A 16,536-nucleotide genomic window follows, 5' to 3' on the forward strand; every position below is an offset into this window, starting at 1 on the left:
ATAATACTGACTACCGAACCTTTCCCCAACTGCTAGCCAAACATCACGTGAACGACAGTCGAGGCTTAAGAGTGAGTTAAGGGGCAATGAAGTCCCGACAACCAGAGGTGGGTCTCTGTTTTCGGTAGTGCATATATATTGTTTGGTTGTTTTCCTCATACATCAATTTTCTGTTTGTTGGTTCTGCTAATGGTCCCTATTCATTCAAAAAAATAAAAATAAAAAGTCACAAGGATTCAAGTAATATCTACTCGTCTGGCTACGAACATTTTAATCAGATCCTGAATGATAGAGACCTCGAGCATGAGTCACTTTCATGCTGTGAATGATATACTTTCATGTCATCATTATTATTATTATTTATAATATTTTAGTTTGAATGTAAAATTAGATCTCTCTTTTTATGCTTTTGCGGTCTCAGTATTTTTAATATTGGGATTGTAATTGTTAAATCCTTAGAAGTTTGTAATTACTTCCTTAAAATCTAGGGACTACATTAATATATAAATTTTTATTTGTTTATTTTGTGTTTTACCCCAGGGCTGTGCCCTGCCCTCCATTTTGAGTATAGTTTGATTACAATGATAAGATGATATGAAAGTTGAATAAAATATTATTAGAATATAAGTTTTTAATATTATTTTTATTTTTAAGATTTGAAAATGTTGAACTGTTTATTTTATTTTATGTGAAAATTTAAAAAAAATATAATGATTAAATAAGATAATTTGTGTAACCAAACGAGATAAAAGTTTTTTAAGATGTGGAGCAGCAGTTCATAAGAATATTTATTTCTCAAATTGAGAGAGACATTTTCTTTTGAAAAATAAGAAAAAATCCTTCACGCCCATCTTTTTCTTCTAAGAAGTTTTTTTAAAATTAAAAAAACACTCTAGGTGGCCCGGCAACCTCACAAATTAAATACCTAAATCCGGGTTCTAGGGATGGTACAAACACCCTCTGTGCTTAATTTCCCTGCCTTGTTCTTTCTTTGTCAGATGCTGAAGAAGCTTTCGGTGCACGGAAACATGTGTAGACCCTGAGATGGTCTAAATCTTATATAAATCGTCAATATATTAATAGAATACCTTGTTATACAAACATGTTCTAACTATATTCCGAAGGGTGATCGATGACAATGCCACAAGAAACTTTTCGTCATTAAACCAAACCTGAATCACTTCAAGTCTACCCTCATCAGATAAAGGAAAAGGGATGACACCGCGAATACTAGGTCGTTTGGTATTTGACCAGCTGTGGATCTGTCTTGAGAGGAGGAAAGGAAACCATGCAACAAGGAAAGCACTGGATCATAGTTTAAAGCAAGTAGAAGAGGCGGTTGCCGTCGGACCGAGACGGGAACTTTGATACCAAATTCACCTCATTTCTAGCCCATAATTGACCTTCCTATCCAATTCTACAATCCTAAAGTCTCGTTTGTTTACACAGATGATATTAGAAAATAAAAATTAAAAATTGAATAAAAGGTTATTAGAATATAATTTTTTAACATTAAATTTGTTTTGGAATTTGAAAAGGTTGAATTATTTCTTATATTTTATGTGAGAGTTTGGAAAAATTGTAATGACTAGATAAGATAGAATGAAATAAGAAGACCTGGTTTGTGAAAACAAAGGAGCAAATCTTGGTAGCTTACAGCCCCAGACAGAGTACTCTTTTCATCTTCCAGTTTTAAATCCGAGAAAGTTTGGTACAATCTGCCAAGGGAGCCAAGGCATTCCAAGTAAGCTTAAAGAAGTGCAAACTTTTGATATCCTAACAGCAAGAACACCGATAGAGCAGTAACTACTGGGTAAAGTGTCCATTGGGTGGTAAACAAATAGTTGAAGAGACATGTTTAAAGTAGCCAAGTGTCCACAGAATGGCCGTGTAAAGATTTCAGATGATATATTCGATGACGTCACTTACATTTCTTTAAATGCATCTTAGTCCAGCATTCCTGGTTCGGTTAAAAAATACTGTCTCGCTTCAAGTATATGCACGTCAAGCGAACCTAAGAACACAGAAAAGGACAGACAGAGAACTGATGTCGGAAAATACTTTATGAACAGCATGATGCAGCTTGGGATCCTTCTGCAGGTCTGTCCACGAGAACCATTCCTGCCGGATTTTGGGCAGGCTGACCTCTCGGCAATCTTTTAGCTGTATATGGAGAAATTTCAGGGTCACAGGCCACAAGAATAAAAAAATGCAAAAAAAAAAAAAAAAAATACTATAGTTAAAATGGTAATAAATGAAAAGGCTACCATAAATACTAGAACAAAGAAATAATCATTGTATACCAATCATTCAATGATGTTCAAAAGCGAGAAATTTAGATGAATACCAATTTTTAGGCCAGAAACATGCTGATATGCAGCCAAGATCGGTGGACCTTAATATGTCTATTACGCTTATGTTCGGCTTATTCATAAGACCCACATTGTGTCTCACTGTCCATCTTCCTTATTTCCAGCAACTACGACCAGATATGCGATCCCTTAATATCCCTGCCAATTTCACCAATTCCCAAATCTTTTACAAACCTGAACTGTATTTTCCTAGTCCTAGAATCTCCCTCTGGTTCCCTGCATCAAGCATATAAGCCAAACAACTGACTTCAACCTAAAAAGTACCAACATGGGAACTTGAGCGTCTGCATTAGTTGTAAGGTACGCCTTCAATATGGCGTTTACAAGATGTCAACGAAGACTTTGTGCATTAGTCTTATTAGTAAAGAGAAATGATATAACAACCACCTCTTTACAATTTTTCCACAACCTTTCAATAAAATAACATTTTTTGAAATATTTATTTTAGTTTTGATTTTGATTTAATGTATTTGAAATTTTTAAAAAATATTATTTTATTGATAAGTTGTAAATAAATTGTAGTTGGGTTGTAAGGCTATCATTGCTCATTAGTAAAACTTGGTGCCATGATAACCCATGGGCAGTGAAACTCCCATCCCATGACTTAAAGAAAACACAAACATAAATATAACAGGATGGAAACAGAAGAACGCCCGTTTAGCCACCCTCATGCTCAACAGCAGAAGGAAAGAAAATCTTCCCTAAGTGAGGATAAATCTCATTTAGAAGGCAACCCACTTATGAGTTAAGAAGTCATTTTATTTTTAAAGGATATCACAAATTTAATCTTCTATTGTTAACATAGAAAGTGGGGAATTTAATGGGATATCAGAAGTTCATTGTGCAAACACTATCATTAAATTAAAAGAACTAAAAAATAAAATAAATTGAAAGGAATAAAAATGATGCCAAGGTATAGTTGCCAAGTGATAGCAATGAAAGTATAATACCTATTTCGTAGAAAATATCATTTACATTGACAGATGTTTTGGCAGAGGTCTCCATGAAAAAGAGTCCATTTTCCTCGGCATATACACGTGCTTCCTGCAACATCAAGTAGTTGAAGCACTATAAACACATAGCTTCAACAGATAACAGAGTGCAACACATAGCTTTAAGCAATCTTATGAATTTGTAGCCTCTCATAGATTTCATTAATGGTACAAATATGACGTTTGGGGATGCAGGATCTTACAGTTTAGCAGCTAATGAGTTGGAATATATGATAATTGGGGCTTGATAATGGGAAACTAACAGATCTGATGCAGATCCATGACAGATTTGTTCAGTTGATTTTGGAGTTTGGAAATTAGTGTGAGCTAATAATAGGAGTTCAGACACCGCTTTTCAATAAGTAATCAAAGAATTAAAAACCGCAAAAGGCACAACCCAAGTACACAAGAAATATACAAGATGAAGACTTAACTAGAAACAGAAATACTGGAGTTCAGAGAAGGTAATTTGAATAGAGAAAAAAAGGGTGAAATCAGGCTTTTGTTAGAAAAGAAATGCAATAAGTTGACGTTGCTCTTTTTTTCAAATAATAAATAAAAAATTATCCACAATGAGCTGTCATTATATACTCCCCCAAGTTCCACAAACAAAAAAGGAAAATTAAAGAAAATAGGGTGTGAAAAAAGAGATTCCACACGGTAAAACTGTAGAATAGAAAAGTAGTACTCACTTCGGCTGTCACTTTCCTCTTTTCTTCCAAATCAGCTTTATTCCCAGCAAAAGCCATAACCATAGCAGGATTTCCTGTTACAACTCCAAAATGAGTGCATAGTCATACTAGCAAGTTGTAACTAAGAAAAACTAACCTATTTTCATGTCTTTCGGACATAGTGATGGAAACAATATTCTGAAGGCAGCTGGTTAGTTGGGCTTGACTATGTTTGAGGTCTATGAAATGGAGGTATTGACATTTTCAGAAATCATTGCAAATTTGAATAGGTTGAGGCCCATAAAAGGCATGTATTGATACTTTCATAAGTAAGAAAAAATTTTGGCAGACAAAGGACCATATAATGCATGAAATAGGTTTTGATATTTTGAGAAGCCAATGAAACAAAAATATGAAAACAGAAAATTTTGTTTGATATGTGAAGGATCATTCTCTTGGGTATGATGCTCAAGAACCCTAATGAGAACTATTTCTCTCTTCCCATTCCGGTGACAGTGCTGTTAGTCTTGTGGATGAAAAATCACGTTGCTCAATTTTCTTTTGCTCAAAATTAACATTACTTATCCAATATTTTAGAACTCAGAAGGATGGCATATATTAGTATAGCCATTTTTTTATCTAACAAAGTTGTTTCACACTAAATTTCACATTACTTTAGTAAAATTATTGAGAGTTCTTATTCATCCTTTCATGTTCCCTATTTTAAGAAAGAAGGGTTGTCATCAATAAGGTGTTATATAGGTATTCACCAACCAAGGTTATTTTTTTTCACAATAAAGCTAATGTATATGGGTATACAGAGTAGATGACATATAGATTTTAGAAAGAATATATAGCTAATGCAAAATCACATAACAAGTACGATTCCCATATTAGAGAGGCAGGCAATAGTCAGAATATTAATAGCATGGTGCAATATAATGAAGAAACTTCCAGAGATAACAAAACAAGAAGAAATGAATAATCAGGAAGAGAAAACACATTCCCTCGTCCCTTTTCTTTTACTTTAGAAATTCATTTTTTCTCAAATTATGCAAGTTCAACCTTAACTAGTAAGCACCTTGCTTCTGAAGTTCTTGCACCCACTTCTTAGCCCGTCCAAATGACTCCTATAATTCAGAAGAAAAAAATATTTAATAAACAAAGCCTGAGTCTTGCCCACAAATCTTTGATCATATGCAACCAAATCCTCGGCAAAATTAATCAGAACAGCTTGCTTTCAAGTCGCACATGGGCAGTTCATGCACATGTATTCTTGTAAATCAATAGGGAAAGACATCATACACTGCTGGTGATATCATAGACGATGATGGCAGCAGCAGCACCTCTGTAATACATGGGAGCCAAGCTATGGTACCTCTCTTGTCCTGCTGTGTCCCATATCTCAAACTTCACTGTTGCATCATCCACTGCCAGCGTTTGTGAAAAGAATGCAGCTCCTATAGTTGATTCCTATCGTAAACATTTTGTAACCACCAAAAAAATTGAGAAATTGAAACCCAAAAAAATAAATAAATAAATAAAAATCAATGGACACAAAAGTGCTCCGCCCATTGTTTCATCATAAGGTATTGTCTGGAAAACTCATAGCAAATTGTTTTTCTTAATATCAATCCATAAAGTTGGAAAGGGTGTCGCCTCAGCTCCAAAACAAACATGGGCAGCAATATGAGCCTCAACTGAATGGGTTACTAGGAGCTAGATTTGGTTACCCATGTCAGATAAATAACTACCTGAAGCGTTATGTAAGTTGAGATTGTAAAAAAAAAACGCAACTCTCTCCCTCTCTCTCTCTCTCTCAATTGTGGCTCTCAAGGGTTCATTTATGATCCCCCTAGCTCTTAAGAGTTTGAAAAACATCCAATATAGTATTTTCTAATACTGAACATGTTTTTCCCACGGAATTATCTATGCCTCTGAAAAAAAAGAGTAAAACCTTGATCAGGCACTTGTGTGGATGAGCAAGCCAAGGTACTGACGCGATGTCAATACTTCTACGGATTTTAGAATGCGACATGCCTATTATGACGAGAACTCCAAAGTATCATATTAATCATACCATCTTCTTTTTCTTTCATTGTTTCTTTAATTTGTTTTAGTTTTTAGATTTTTGTCGAAACAACCGGGGCCGACATCCTGTTTGTTTAGATAAATTCATGATCACACTTCTATTAAATCTATACATCTTTCGTGTGTCCTCGCACAGAAAATATGTTGAGTCGAAACACAGCCCCTTTACTGTAATACTGAATCAGGATCGGAATACACACACACACACACACACATATATATATATAATGTCACTAAAACGTAAGGGAAGAAGAAGAAGAACCTGGAATTCTAGGAATTGACCCTTGACAAAGCGCATGACGAGGCTGGACTTCCCGGTGCCCATGTCGCCGAGCAGAACCTGATAATGAGATCAGGATCAGTATCCTATACGTTTCTCAAAAAAAAAAAAAAAAAAGAGGAAAGCGAAGAAGAATCACAGAGAGGAAAAGGAAATTGGACTGACCAGCTTGGCATTGAGATTGTTATGTCCAGTCGTGGCCATGGAGTGGAATTGCAGAGATCGAAATTAACGAGAATACGCAGATAATGAATATAGAACAGAGCGATTAAAGAAGAGAGCTCTTTGAGTCTAAGAATTGCCGATTCAAAAAACTCGAAAGAATCAACGAAATTATCAGTTCAAAGAAAGAAAAAGAAAAAGGGAAAGTGGTTCTTTGTACGTGCTTTGCCTTCCACTTATTGCCGTTTTTCCTTTTGACGCGACAACGCCCGCCTCGTTGGATGGCTTCTTCTTCTTTTTCTTTTCCTTTTTTTTTTCTTCTTTTTTTCATGCATCAATAATTTGTTTACAGATTTTTTATAATTTATTTTATAATTAACTCATACAAATATACTATTTTATTAAAAATAATAATATTCAATTTTATAAAACTACCATTTGTTTAATATAAAATTGTAAAAACTTATAGATTAATAATTTTCCTTCAAAAACTTTATTTTGCAAGTTGTTTTAAGAGTCAACAAGTCATCTAATTTAATAAATTACACCTAAAAAGAGTAACAAATTACTCTAATGAGCGATTTGATCAGGAGGTAATGATATATTTATACCTAATTTACTACTGTTTTACTATTAAATTATTTTTTTTTCTTTTTACTATTTAAATTTAGATTAAAAATATCAGAATATGACTTTCTTGCATAATCTAGAAAAAAAATAAATTCAATCAATAATCATGTTAATTAATTCAATTTTATAAAAATTAACTCTTAAGAATAAAAGAATGTCAATTTTTATAAAATTATTATTTTTTAATTAAATTAGATAATAATGTTAGTTGATTAAATTTATTTTCTTTTATATTATGCAAGAATGCCATTTTCTGAAATTTTTAATCAAGATTTAAAGAGCAAAAGAAAAAAAATAGTTGGGTAGTAAAGTAATAATAAATGAGGTATAAGGGTATTAGTATCCTTATTTTAAATTAATTTACATGATTACGTTAATTGATTGAATTTATTTATTTTTAGATTATACAAAAAGATTATATTTTGATATTTTTAATACAGATTCAAATAATAATAATAAAAACTAAATAGTAAAGCAATAATAAATAATTATAAGAGTATCATTATCCTTAATCTGGACTATCTAAAAACTGGTCGGCACCCATAGAGCCATCATTTTCAGTTGTTTCTTTTTGGTTTTACAATTTGTTTTTCTCTAAATTAAGGGTATTTGGATAAAGTTAATATTTATTTAAGTATTTTAGACATTTCATTCGGTTCCCAAGTTTCATTAGATTTAACTTGTAATGAAAACATATAAATGCGAATTTGAAAAAAAAAAAACCGATAATTTGGATACGAATTGTTGGCTTCCATAGTCTGTGGTGTAATTAGAAAAAGAAATAGAAATTATATACATACATGATACAGCCATTTTCACAAATATTTACATAATTTTATTCTAAGTAAGAGGCATTTTTATAAAATAATTTATAAAAATAATATCATTTTATAAAAATATCCTTAATTTAAAACATAATTTTATAAATAGTTGTAAAAAAATTGTAAAAAATAACATGGTATATATTTTTTCACTTATTTATATTAATAAAATAATAATCAAAACTTTTTGACGGGTTTTGTTTCTTTTTGGGCTAAAAGATTGGAATTCAACCACTCATAATAACTTCAGAAAAAAAGTTAAAAACTGATCAAAATAAACAATGGAATTGAATATGCTTGAATTGCTTTGGATGTTGTTACGTAGGAGTGTATTTTGTCCAAAATTTTGAATACCATTTCAGATCACTGAAATGATCATTCTAGTTAAAGTAATGAAATAAAATATTCGATATCGATACAATTTTAGGATTAATTATATATTATTTATAAATATTTATATGTATATATAAACTAATAACTAATAAAAAAAATACATATATATGTAAGTGTATATTATATGTGTGTTTATATATATGGAATAATTTAATATTTATAAAATGAATATATATTAAAAAAATCATAAATTTGAGTTGAGACACAAAAACAAAGAAAAAAAATACAAAAATTATTAAAAATAATGATATTTAAAAAAAAAAGAATAATGGAACATATTTAAAGTTATAAAAAAAATTAAAATTATATAAATACATTTTATATTCTAAAATTAATTAAATACCATTTGGATTTAAAATTTATAAAAATGTCATCTAAGTACACAAAAAATTACAAAAATAATATAAAACGGAAGGTGGACCAAAATGCCAATTTCTACCAGAATAGTCGAAAAGGACTGGAATAGCAAGAATTTCAAACGAAATGGAATGAAACGGTATAGTCTACCGGACACTATACCGGAACAATAAATTCTAGCTGATAAGGAATGGATTTCAAAACTTTGGTCTTAGGAGGGGGGTGTTGGCAACCATTGGACTTAGGAGTGGTCTCAGTCTCGTCCTTCTCTTGAGAAGTGAAATAAACAAAACACTTACGTTTTAACTTTTAAGTCGAACTTACCTTATTGGAAGGTATCACCAATACCTTTCTTATATTATATAACGATTATCATTTATAAATATTCATAAAAAGAAATTAATGACCAGCATTAAAAAAATCTCTCTCTAAATTATGCTAATTAGTTATCACATTACACTTATAACTATCGTAAACATGCATAGGAGCTTACTCCCGGTTCTACACCTTTTGTCACTCCTTTTGGAAGCGACCCCTGTCGCCACAGAAAGCTATGTTTCCTGTAGCGTTTTGAAGAAGGCAACAAATTTTCATTTCTTAGATATGTCAACTGCAGATACTACATTCTCGAGATCTGGAGAGGAATTGCGTCTTTCAGAATTTCATTCCTAAGAGAAACTAATTGGAGCTTCTCCATGTTACCAAGTTTTTTTAAGAGATGCATCTGACAGTTTTCAGCAGCCATGACTCCAGCTGAGTAAGCTCCATGGACAGATCCCTGATTTTCCACACTAACTGCTTCTCCCGCAAAGAAAAGATTACCCAAGGGTGCTCGAAGCCTCTCGTAGACATCTTCAGATTTTCCAACCAAGTCATACGAGTAACAACCAAGAGAGTTCGGGTCTGTGCCCCAACGAGACACGAGATACTGAACCTGTTGATGAGAACCAATTAAACCTTAGCACAAGGACACTGGTATTTAATCATCAACTTCACTAAACCATTGTAACTTCTCAGCCCTCCAATATAATATTGTTGCCAGATCATATATTTCATTGAGAGAGTAATAGGCAGAGCAAAGACAAATTTCCTGGAAGAAAAACGGACACATGAAGACAATGAACTTACCGGCTCAGTTGCATCAGGAAACATTTTCTTGAGTTGTAACATCGCAAAATTTGCAGTAGACTCATCAGATAGCTTCTCAAGATCGTAAGCATACCTGCCAGCAGCCATGTAGACAAGGACTGGATGGCCTGTTGCCTTGTGAAGATTGAGAAAATAACCACAGGCATATGAACTGGGTGCCACAATGCCCAGAAATTCCACATTTGGCCAAAAAACTTTATCAAATTGCAGGGCAATCTTATTTTCATTCCCTACACCAAGATCAGAAATAGCAGAAAGCTTCCAGTCAGGCATTTTTGGCTCAAATTCAATCAATTTGGCTTTGAGAACCCCAAGGGGTACTGTTAAAATAGCAGCATCTGCAACAAAGATCCTCCCATCCTCAACTGTGACCATCACCTTATTACACCCGTTGGATATCTTTGTAACCCTACATAGAAAGATTTATAAAGCACCATAAAACAACCCATTTTTCTTATTCACGTTCACAATGCTATGCATAATAAGAATCTTAGTTCAAAACAGCATGATAGCTGCACACGGGATTGCCAAAGAATTAACCAAAGGTAAGTGAAAGCAGGGGGAAAAGCATAAAAAATCTGAGCTAAAAACTTCATAAATATGTTTTTCACTCAACTAAAACCATATCTATCAAGGAATTCTGGGCACATCTTGTCGGTTTAGTTAGCTTATAGCTAGTAAACTCTCCTGGCATCATGCCAAAAACCAAGGAGTAGTCCAATATGGAGTTTTTTTTTTTTTTTTTCGATTGACACCGGCTGTCCAGGAACAATATCCCGACTAATCCTGAGGGTGCACAGACCCTCGATAAGGAGTTTCCCACAAGTGCACCTCGGGTAATTCAAGTAGAAAATTCTCCAGTTCGATGGCCCCTCGAGATTATTTGCACCTAAAGGAATTTGAACCTTAGACCTGGGGGGAGCATACCTCCAAGCCCAATGCCTTTACCACTTGAGCCAACTCCATGGTGTTGAGTCCAATATGGAGTTAAAGGGGAGGGAAACAACATCCTCCCATTGTATATAACCTGTAAACTTAAGTGGCATCCAATGTGATTGTGAAGAGAAACCAATTCCTCCTTTTTCTTTCATAAGAATAGGAACCAATTCCAGGATTCCTCCTTGTTTCATTATTTCCGTTCAACCATCCTGATTGCAGTAGGTTCATTTTTTTTTACCAGTTTTATTAATGGGAATGGGCATAGCCCAAGTACATGCGACATTCCCCATTATGTTTTTGTTTTTCTTGTTTTATTTATTTATTTATTTTTGTGTACATATTTTTCAATTTATCATGTATGAATGAATGCACTTGAGTCATCTAGGAAATTAGAAGCAATACCGGTGACTCAAACGTATATCAATATCTTTTGCAAGAGCTTTTATTACAGGATCATAACCTTGCACCATAAGCCCATGACCGCCAGAAAGAACATGCTCCTGTACATTGAGGAATGCCCTTGATCATGCAAGTAATAATATTTTTTTGATCATATAAGCAATAATTTGAAGGGGAAGTAACTTAAAACTAGAGATTACTAGTCAGCACGTGGCCCAGCACAAACTCCATCAAATTGACATATATGTACGTTGGTATTAGCGTAAATTTAATTGATACTAGTATCCAAGAATATTTTTCTTTAACTTGGCAACTGATGCCAAAGCCATCCAAACATAAAGAAAGGCTTGTACAGATACAATTAAATGTCTTGAACACAGTTGATTTTTTGTGGAGAAAATCTTTACAACTGCTTGGAGCAGATTGAAAATATGATCAAGCTGTTTAACAGTAATTGGCTAATTTGATAAGCCTATCTCTAACTCACTCCCCCCCAAAAAAGAACCCAATGTCTAATAGTTTACAAAGACAGCAATTTTAGAAAGATTGTTACAAAGATATTCTTTGACTCATTTTCTTCGCTCTAACTTAAAGGGTGGAGACTTCAAGAGTGACCTGAAAAGTCACCTATTTTAGTTTTCAGTGGCAGACTTAAATGGGTAACTATACTCCATGATCATACCCTGTGCAGCCTTAGGGATGTTTGACAATTGCTGTCTAATCAGAAGTTCATTAGTTTCTTATAATCACCAACACATCAAATTATTATCTCAACCATGCCAAAAAACTATTAACTGTGAAAGATTAGATACAACACTTGCCTGATCCCAGCTTTTTAATGATATCATGTCAGCATCTGCTGCAAACCAAGCTTCCATTCTACATATGTACCATTGCAACACTTCATGGGCAAGTCCTTTTTGTCTACAGAAAAATGGAAGTTCCATAAGTGACGCTAACAGATTCAGAGCAAGTTGTGACCATGATATGCCCTGCTTCCATACCTTAAATCTGGAAGTCTATCCAACACAATTGAAATTGCTTGAAGAACAGACAGGTCATCAGTATGCTCATCTCTCACTTTCCCTATCTAGAAGTGTAAACAAAGAGCCAAGGACTATGTAAAATGCCAGGAGCAGAACACAGTCACAAGAAAATAAAATTCGAGACGAAAACTTGAAAAAAAAAATGTTTTTTATGAGAAAAAAGGTTTCTGATCTCTGTTCTACCTCTTCTAGAATTCTCTTAAATGTTTCTCCAACTTCAATGACTATATGTTGAGGAACTTGATGGCCATCCACATCATAGAGCATATAGCTGAAACAAAAAAAATCCAGATCTTCAAGACAATAGTTCAGAATGAAAACAAAAGAAACATTAATTATGAAAAAGAAATACTGTGGTTTCATGGGCTATATGATATGTTCAATGCAAGAATTGAAACAGAAGGTTGTGTTGATCTGCAGCCTTTCTGATGACACTGTAAAAACCTTTTAACGTGAACTATTCTTTTACTTTTATATGTTTGTTTATTCTTCTCTCCTTAATAAACATAACCAGATAGTTACTAACGTCATGAGGATGATTTTTCTAAGCCAGTAATTTATCTGGGCACAGAACGTGTAAAGCATTTGCAGCATTGAAAAAAAGATAAAAAGGATAGCATCATTTATGACCGCATCAATCAACGAGTATCGAAGGCTGTAAAAAGATTATGATGGCCAATATTAGGACATAGCAGACGTGCATTGTGCCAGTTATGGGTGCACATATACAGTCAGATGCAGAGTATAATAGAAATGCTAAGGAAGGAAATTATTACCTTTCTAAATCATGGTCATACAACACAGAGTTATCACCACTTGTACGGTACAATGTAAGCCCTAGACCACGTATCAGTGGAGCTAAGGGATTCTCATTGCAAACACCATGTAGCCTGAACAACATTCATAAAAGAATTGATGAGGCACTTGTCTTGTAATTCTTTCAATGCACAAATAATGTATGCAAATTACAAAAGGTAAGCGATGGAATCCACAACTTTCAAGACGGAAAATTCCGTAACTGAAAATTCCTATAATGAGAATCCTACTACTTGAGATCAACCGTTGGCTGAGGGTAAAATTCAAAGAAAACTCATTTATGGGCTATAGATAATGGGATTGAATCCAGGAGCGGGGAATTGATGGTAAAGCAGATACTAGTATGCAGAGATAGCGCATGAACCATGGATAATAGAGCAAATAAATTGGATAGTGTGCCACAAGAACTAAAAGCATTGTGAACTTATGGATAAGGACACCATTTAATTTTCATTGCATAACCAATGAATCCACTTGTATTTACAACATCCAAAGTTTGGAAAGGGATCCACAAAAAATAATAAGTGAACTTACCATGATGCTCCCATATCTACTGGACAACCAAATGAGTAGTCTGTATGAATACGTCCGCCAAGTCTATCCCTTGATTCTAGCAAGATCACCTGCAAAAAAAAATATTGACGATATTAAGAAATTGCAGAAAGCAAGACAGTCTTGCCTACCTAACGCTTCTAGTAAAGAAAAAAAGATATAATGCATTACATATGATCACCTTAAATGATGCATCATTGAGGAAACGTGCAGCAGCTACACCCGATATACCACCACCAATTATTATAACTGAAGGTATTGAACCCTGTTGCCTCTGAATATGGGAGGCAAATGTGCCTAGTCATCATAAACATGCATATCAGCATTTATCAAGCACAGATAAAACTAATACAAGATTAAAAGTGATACCCTGACTTAATTAGAATAAATTCTGACTTAATTATTTCAGTTGGAATGGACATCCTCTTTTCGCTCTGTCTTTTTCTCCACGAGAATTAAAATTAAATAAATAAATAGACAACTGTTAATATTATAACATGCTTAAGCAAGAAAAACGAATCTAGATTTTTTTTTTTTTTTTTTTTTTCCATTCAAATAGACAATTGGCACCCAGAGAAAAATCAACATTAAATACAAGAACCAGGTTATATTTTTCATCGCAATCATTCCAATTAAAAAAAAATCATAATAATAATTAAAAAAAAAATCAGAGCACTTTTTCTAATAGTTTATCAACTGACCAAGCCCATTTTTTCACATTTCTTAACAATAAATCTAGGTGATTAAGAGATATTTCTATTGTTAATTGAATCATAATAATGAGTCCGGCAAGTTTTGTTGTAATTTGTAATGTGTAAAAAACTTGTAATATGTAATGTGTAAGGGATCATTTACATGCACTACATCGTTGGACAATAGACCCAAATAGAAATTGAATATATATAATATATATAAATATCTAGAGAGAGAGAGAGATGATAGATTTCATATAATATCTTCTCGCTAGAAAAAGGTAAAATGAGAGGGAATATACTGACCGTCTAGCCGATTGGTGGAGAATAATTCCTTGGATTCCATATAGAGAGAGAGAGAGAGAGAGAGAGAGAGAAGAAGGGTGATTCTCAGAGACAAGAGAGTAAGTCGCGAAAGAGAAATCGGAATCTGAATTTGCTAGGAACGTTGACAAAGCGAGCGATTATAATGATTTATTTGAAGGGTGTATAGGAATCAAAAAATTGGAAACAAACTGGAAAGAATGATAGAGAATGAAGATGAGAAGGCCGGCAATGAAGCGGCTCAGATTGGAAGAACAACGTAGCTTGTCAAACCAGCTCATAGGATCGAAGTGTTGGGCGTCGATTGCATAGATGAATATCGTATGATCTTCTCCCCAGTTTGTCTCGCTCTCTCTCTATCTTCTTCGTAAAAAAGAAAAAGAAAAACCCGAGATCCCTCACGCCTCGCTCGCACACCCAATCTGGCTGCCCGAGAGAAATAGTTATAGAGCAGTAGCAATGGCTGTGGAGAATGACGATTTTCCAGTTATATAAAAAATATTTTATATAAAAAATATATAAAGAAGTCCTAGTTTTGCTGTGCGGTAGGTCGGTGGGCTCGGCACGATCCGTGTTCTAAAGTGTTCTCATTTATTTTGCTTCCTCTCCTTTTGAATCGATGGCCTTTGTTGCGTGTTGCCGTAGGCTTCCTTGGGTCGCACGGCGTGCGTGAGGGAACCGCGGCAGGTGTTATAATATCTGAGGGAGTATTTACTGAGTTTTTAAATTCATCGAAGATTATTTATTATAGAGAAATAGTTTATATAGGTCTTACATAGATAATAGATGTCTTATGTAAGTTGCTATAAAAAAATTGACCCTAATTTTGAAAAACATATAAAAAAATTATTATTTATTAGTGTGACTTATTTTGTTAGAAAGGATTTGTACATGACATTATTCAATCATTTTATATAATTGAACGTATTACGTCGAATCATATTAATACATAAATGTGGCATTTTTCTCATTTTATAATTTTGCATAAAATAAATGATGATTTTATAATATTAAAATTTATATTTAAATTATAAATAACATACTACGTGCATATTAGAGATTGCAGTGAGAAATATAACTTATAATTTAAGTAATAAATTCTACTATTAAAAAGATATTTACTGTTTGCTAGCCATATATTTAAAACACTTTCAAACATATTAATGTTTGTTTGGAAACAAATTAAAAACATAATTTTTGAGATAAAAATGACGATTATTTAAATTTTTAAAAATTATGATCATATTTTTGAAATTTTGAAAGTTATAATTAATAATTATCTTAAAGTTGTATGGATATTTTCGTCTATTAACATATTTTTAAAATTCAAATTACGTTCTGCATTATCCAAAAAAATATGTTTAAGAATAAATATCAAAATAATGTTTTTTTAAACGTACTTTTTAATTTATTTGAGATTAAAAATACTTTAATATGTAACGTCCAAATAATCTAATTTTTTCATTAAAAAACTTTTAAGAATATTTAAGTATTTTTTAAAACTCCTATCACAACCCCAAATAGGCCTTACATCAAGTTATGTTAATTTTTAAATTTATTTTTATGAAATGAGCTAAAATATTTCTTAAGTGAATCATAAAATTATAGTGCAAGTAGCGTGTTATGTTGGTATTAAAATACCTAATAAATAGTTGTATCTACATATTGAAATAAGAGAAATAATATTTATATTCGTGATTATGTAAATGTTATGTAGTCTTTTTTAAAAAATGAATCAATACAAAATTTACATAAAAAAATTAACTTTTTAATCATAAATTTCATTTTTTTAAATAATTATATAACATTTATATATTTTATAATTATATATAACATTATTCTCAATAATA

The 16,536-nt window shown here is 32.8% G+C and overlaps 1 protein-coding gene and 1 pseudogene across 1 annotated transcript; both read right to left on the reverse strand.

The window, feature by feature from the left end:
• Positions 1–1,797: 1,797 nt before the first annotated feature.
• On the reverse strand, positions 1,798–6,834 carry LOC122307123 (annotated as a pseudogene).
• Positions 6,835–9,076: 2,242 nt separating this feature from the next.
• On the reverse strand, positions 9,077–15,225 carry LOC122307122 (probable polyamine oxidase 4). Its single transcript, XM_043119779.1, has 10 exons — positions 14,669–15,225; positions 13,852–13,967; positions 13,653–13,741; positions 13,079–13,192; positions 12,486–12,573; positions 12,261–12,346; positions 12,078–12,180; positions 11,260–11,357; positions 9,898–10,327; positions 9,077–9,703 (listed from the first exon to the last, which is right to left on the reverse strand). The coding sequence occupies exons 1-10, from the start codon at positions 14,706–14,708 to the stop codon at positions 9,389–9,391; spliced, it is 1,479 nt and encodes a 492-aa protein (XP_042975713.1). The 5' UTR covers positions 14,709–15,225; the 3' UTR covers positions 9,077–9,388.
• Between the last annotated feature and the right edge of the window lie 1,311 nt (positions 15,226–16,536).

This window comes from Carya illinoinensis, chromosome 4 (assembly GCF_018687715.1).
Source record: "Carya illinoinensis cultivar Pawnee chromosome 4, C.illinoinensisPawnee_v1, whole genome shotgun sequence".
In the NCBI taxonomy this organism is placed as follows: Eukaryota; Viridiplantae; Streptophyta; class Magnoliopsida; order Fagales; family Juglandaceae; genus Carya; species Carya illinoinensis.

Coding starts and splice junctions, on each gene's coding strand:
- LOC122307122 (XM_043119779.1), bottom strand. CDS start 14,708: ATGGAATCCAAGGAATTATTCTCCACCAATCGGCTAGACG. Junction 12,181..12,260: donor GATAGACTTCCAGATTTAAG/GTATGGAAGCAG, acceptor ATTTTTCTGTAG/ACAAAAAGGACTTGCCCATG. Junction 9,704..9,897: donor TTCCTGATGCAACTGAGCCG/GTAAGTTCATTG, acceptor TCTCATCAACAG/GTTCAGTATCTCGTGTCTCG.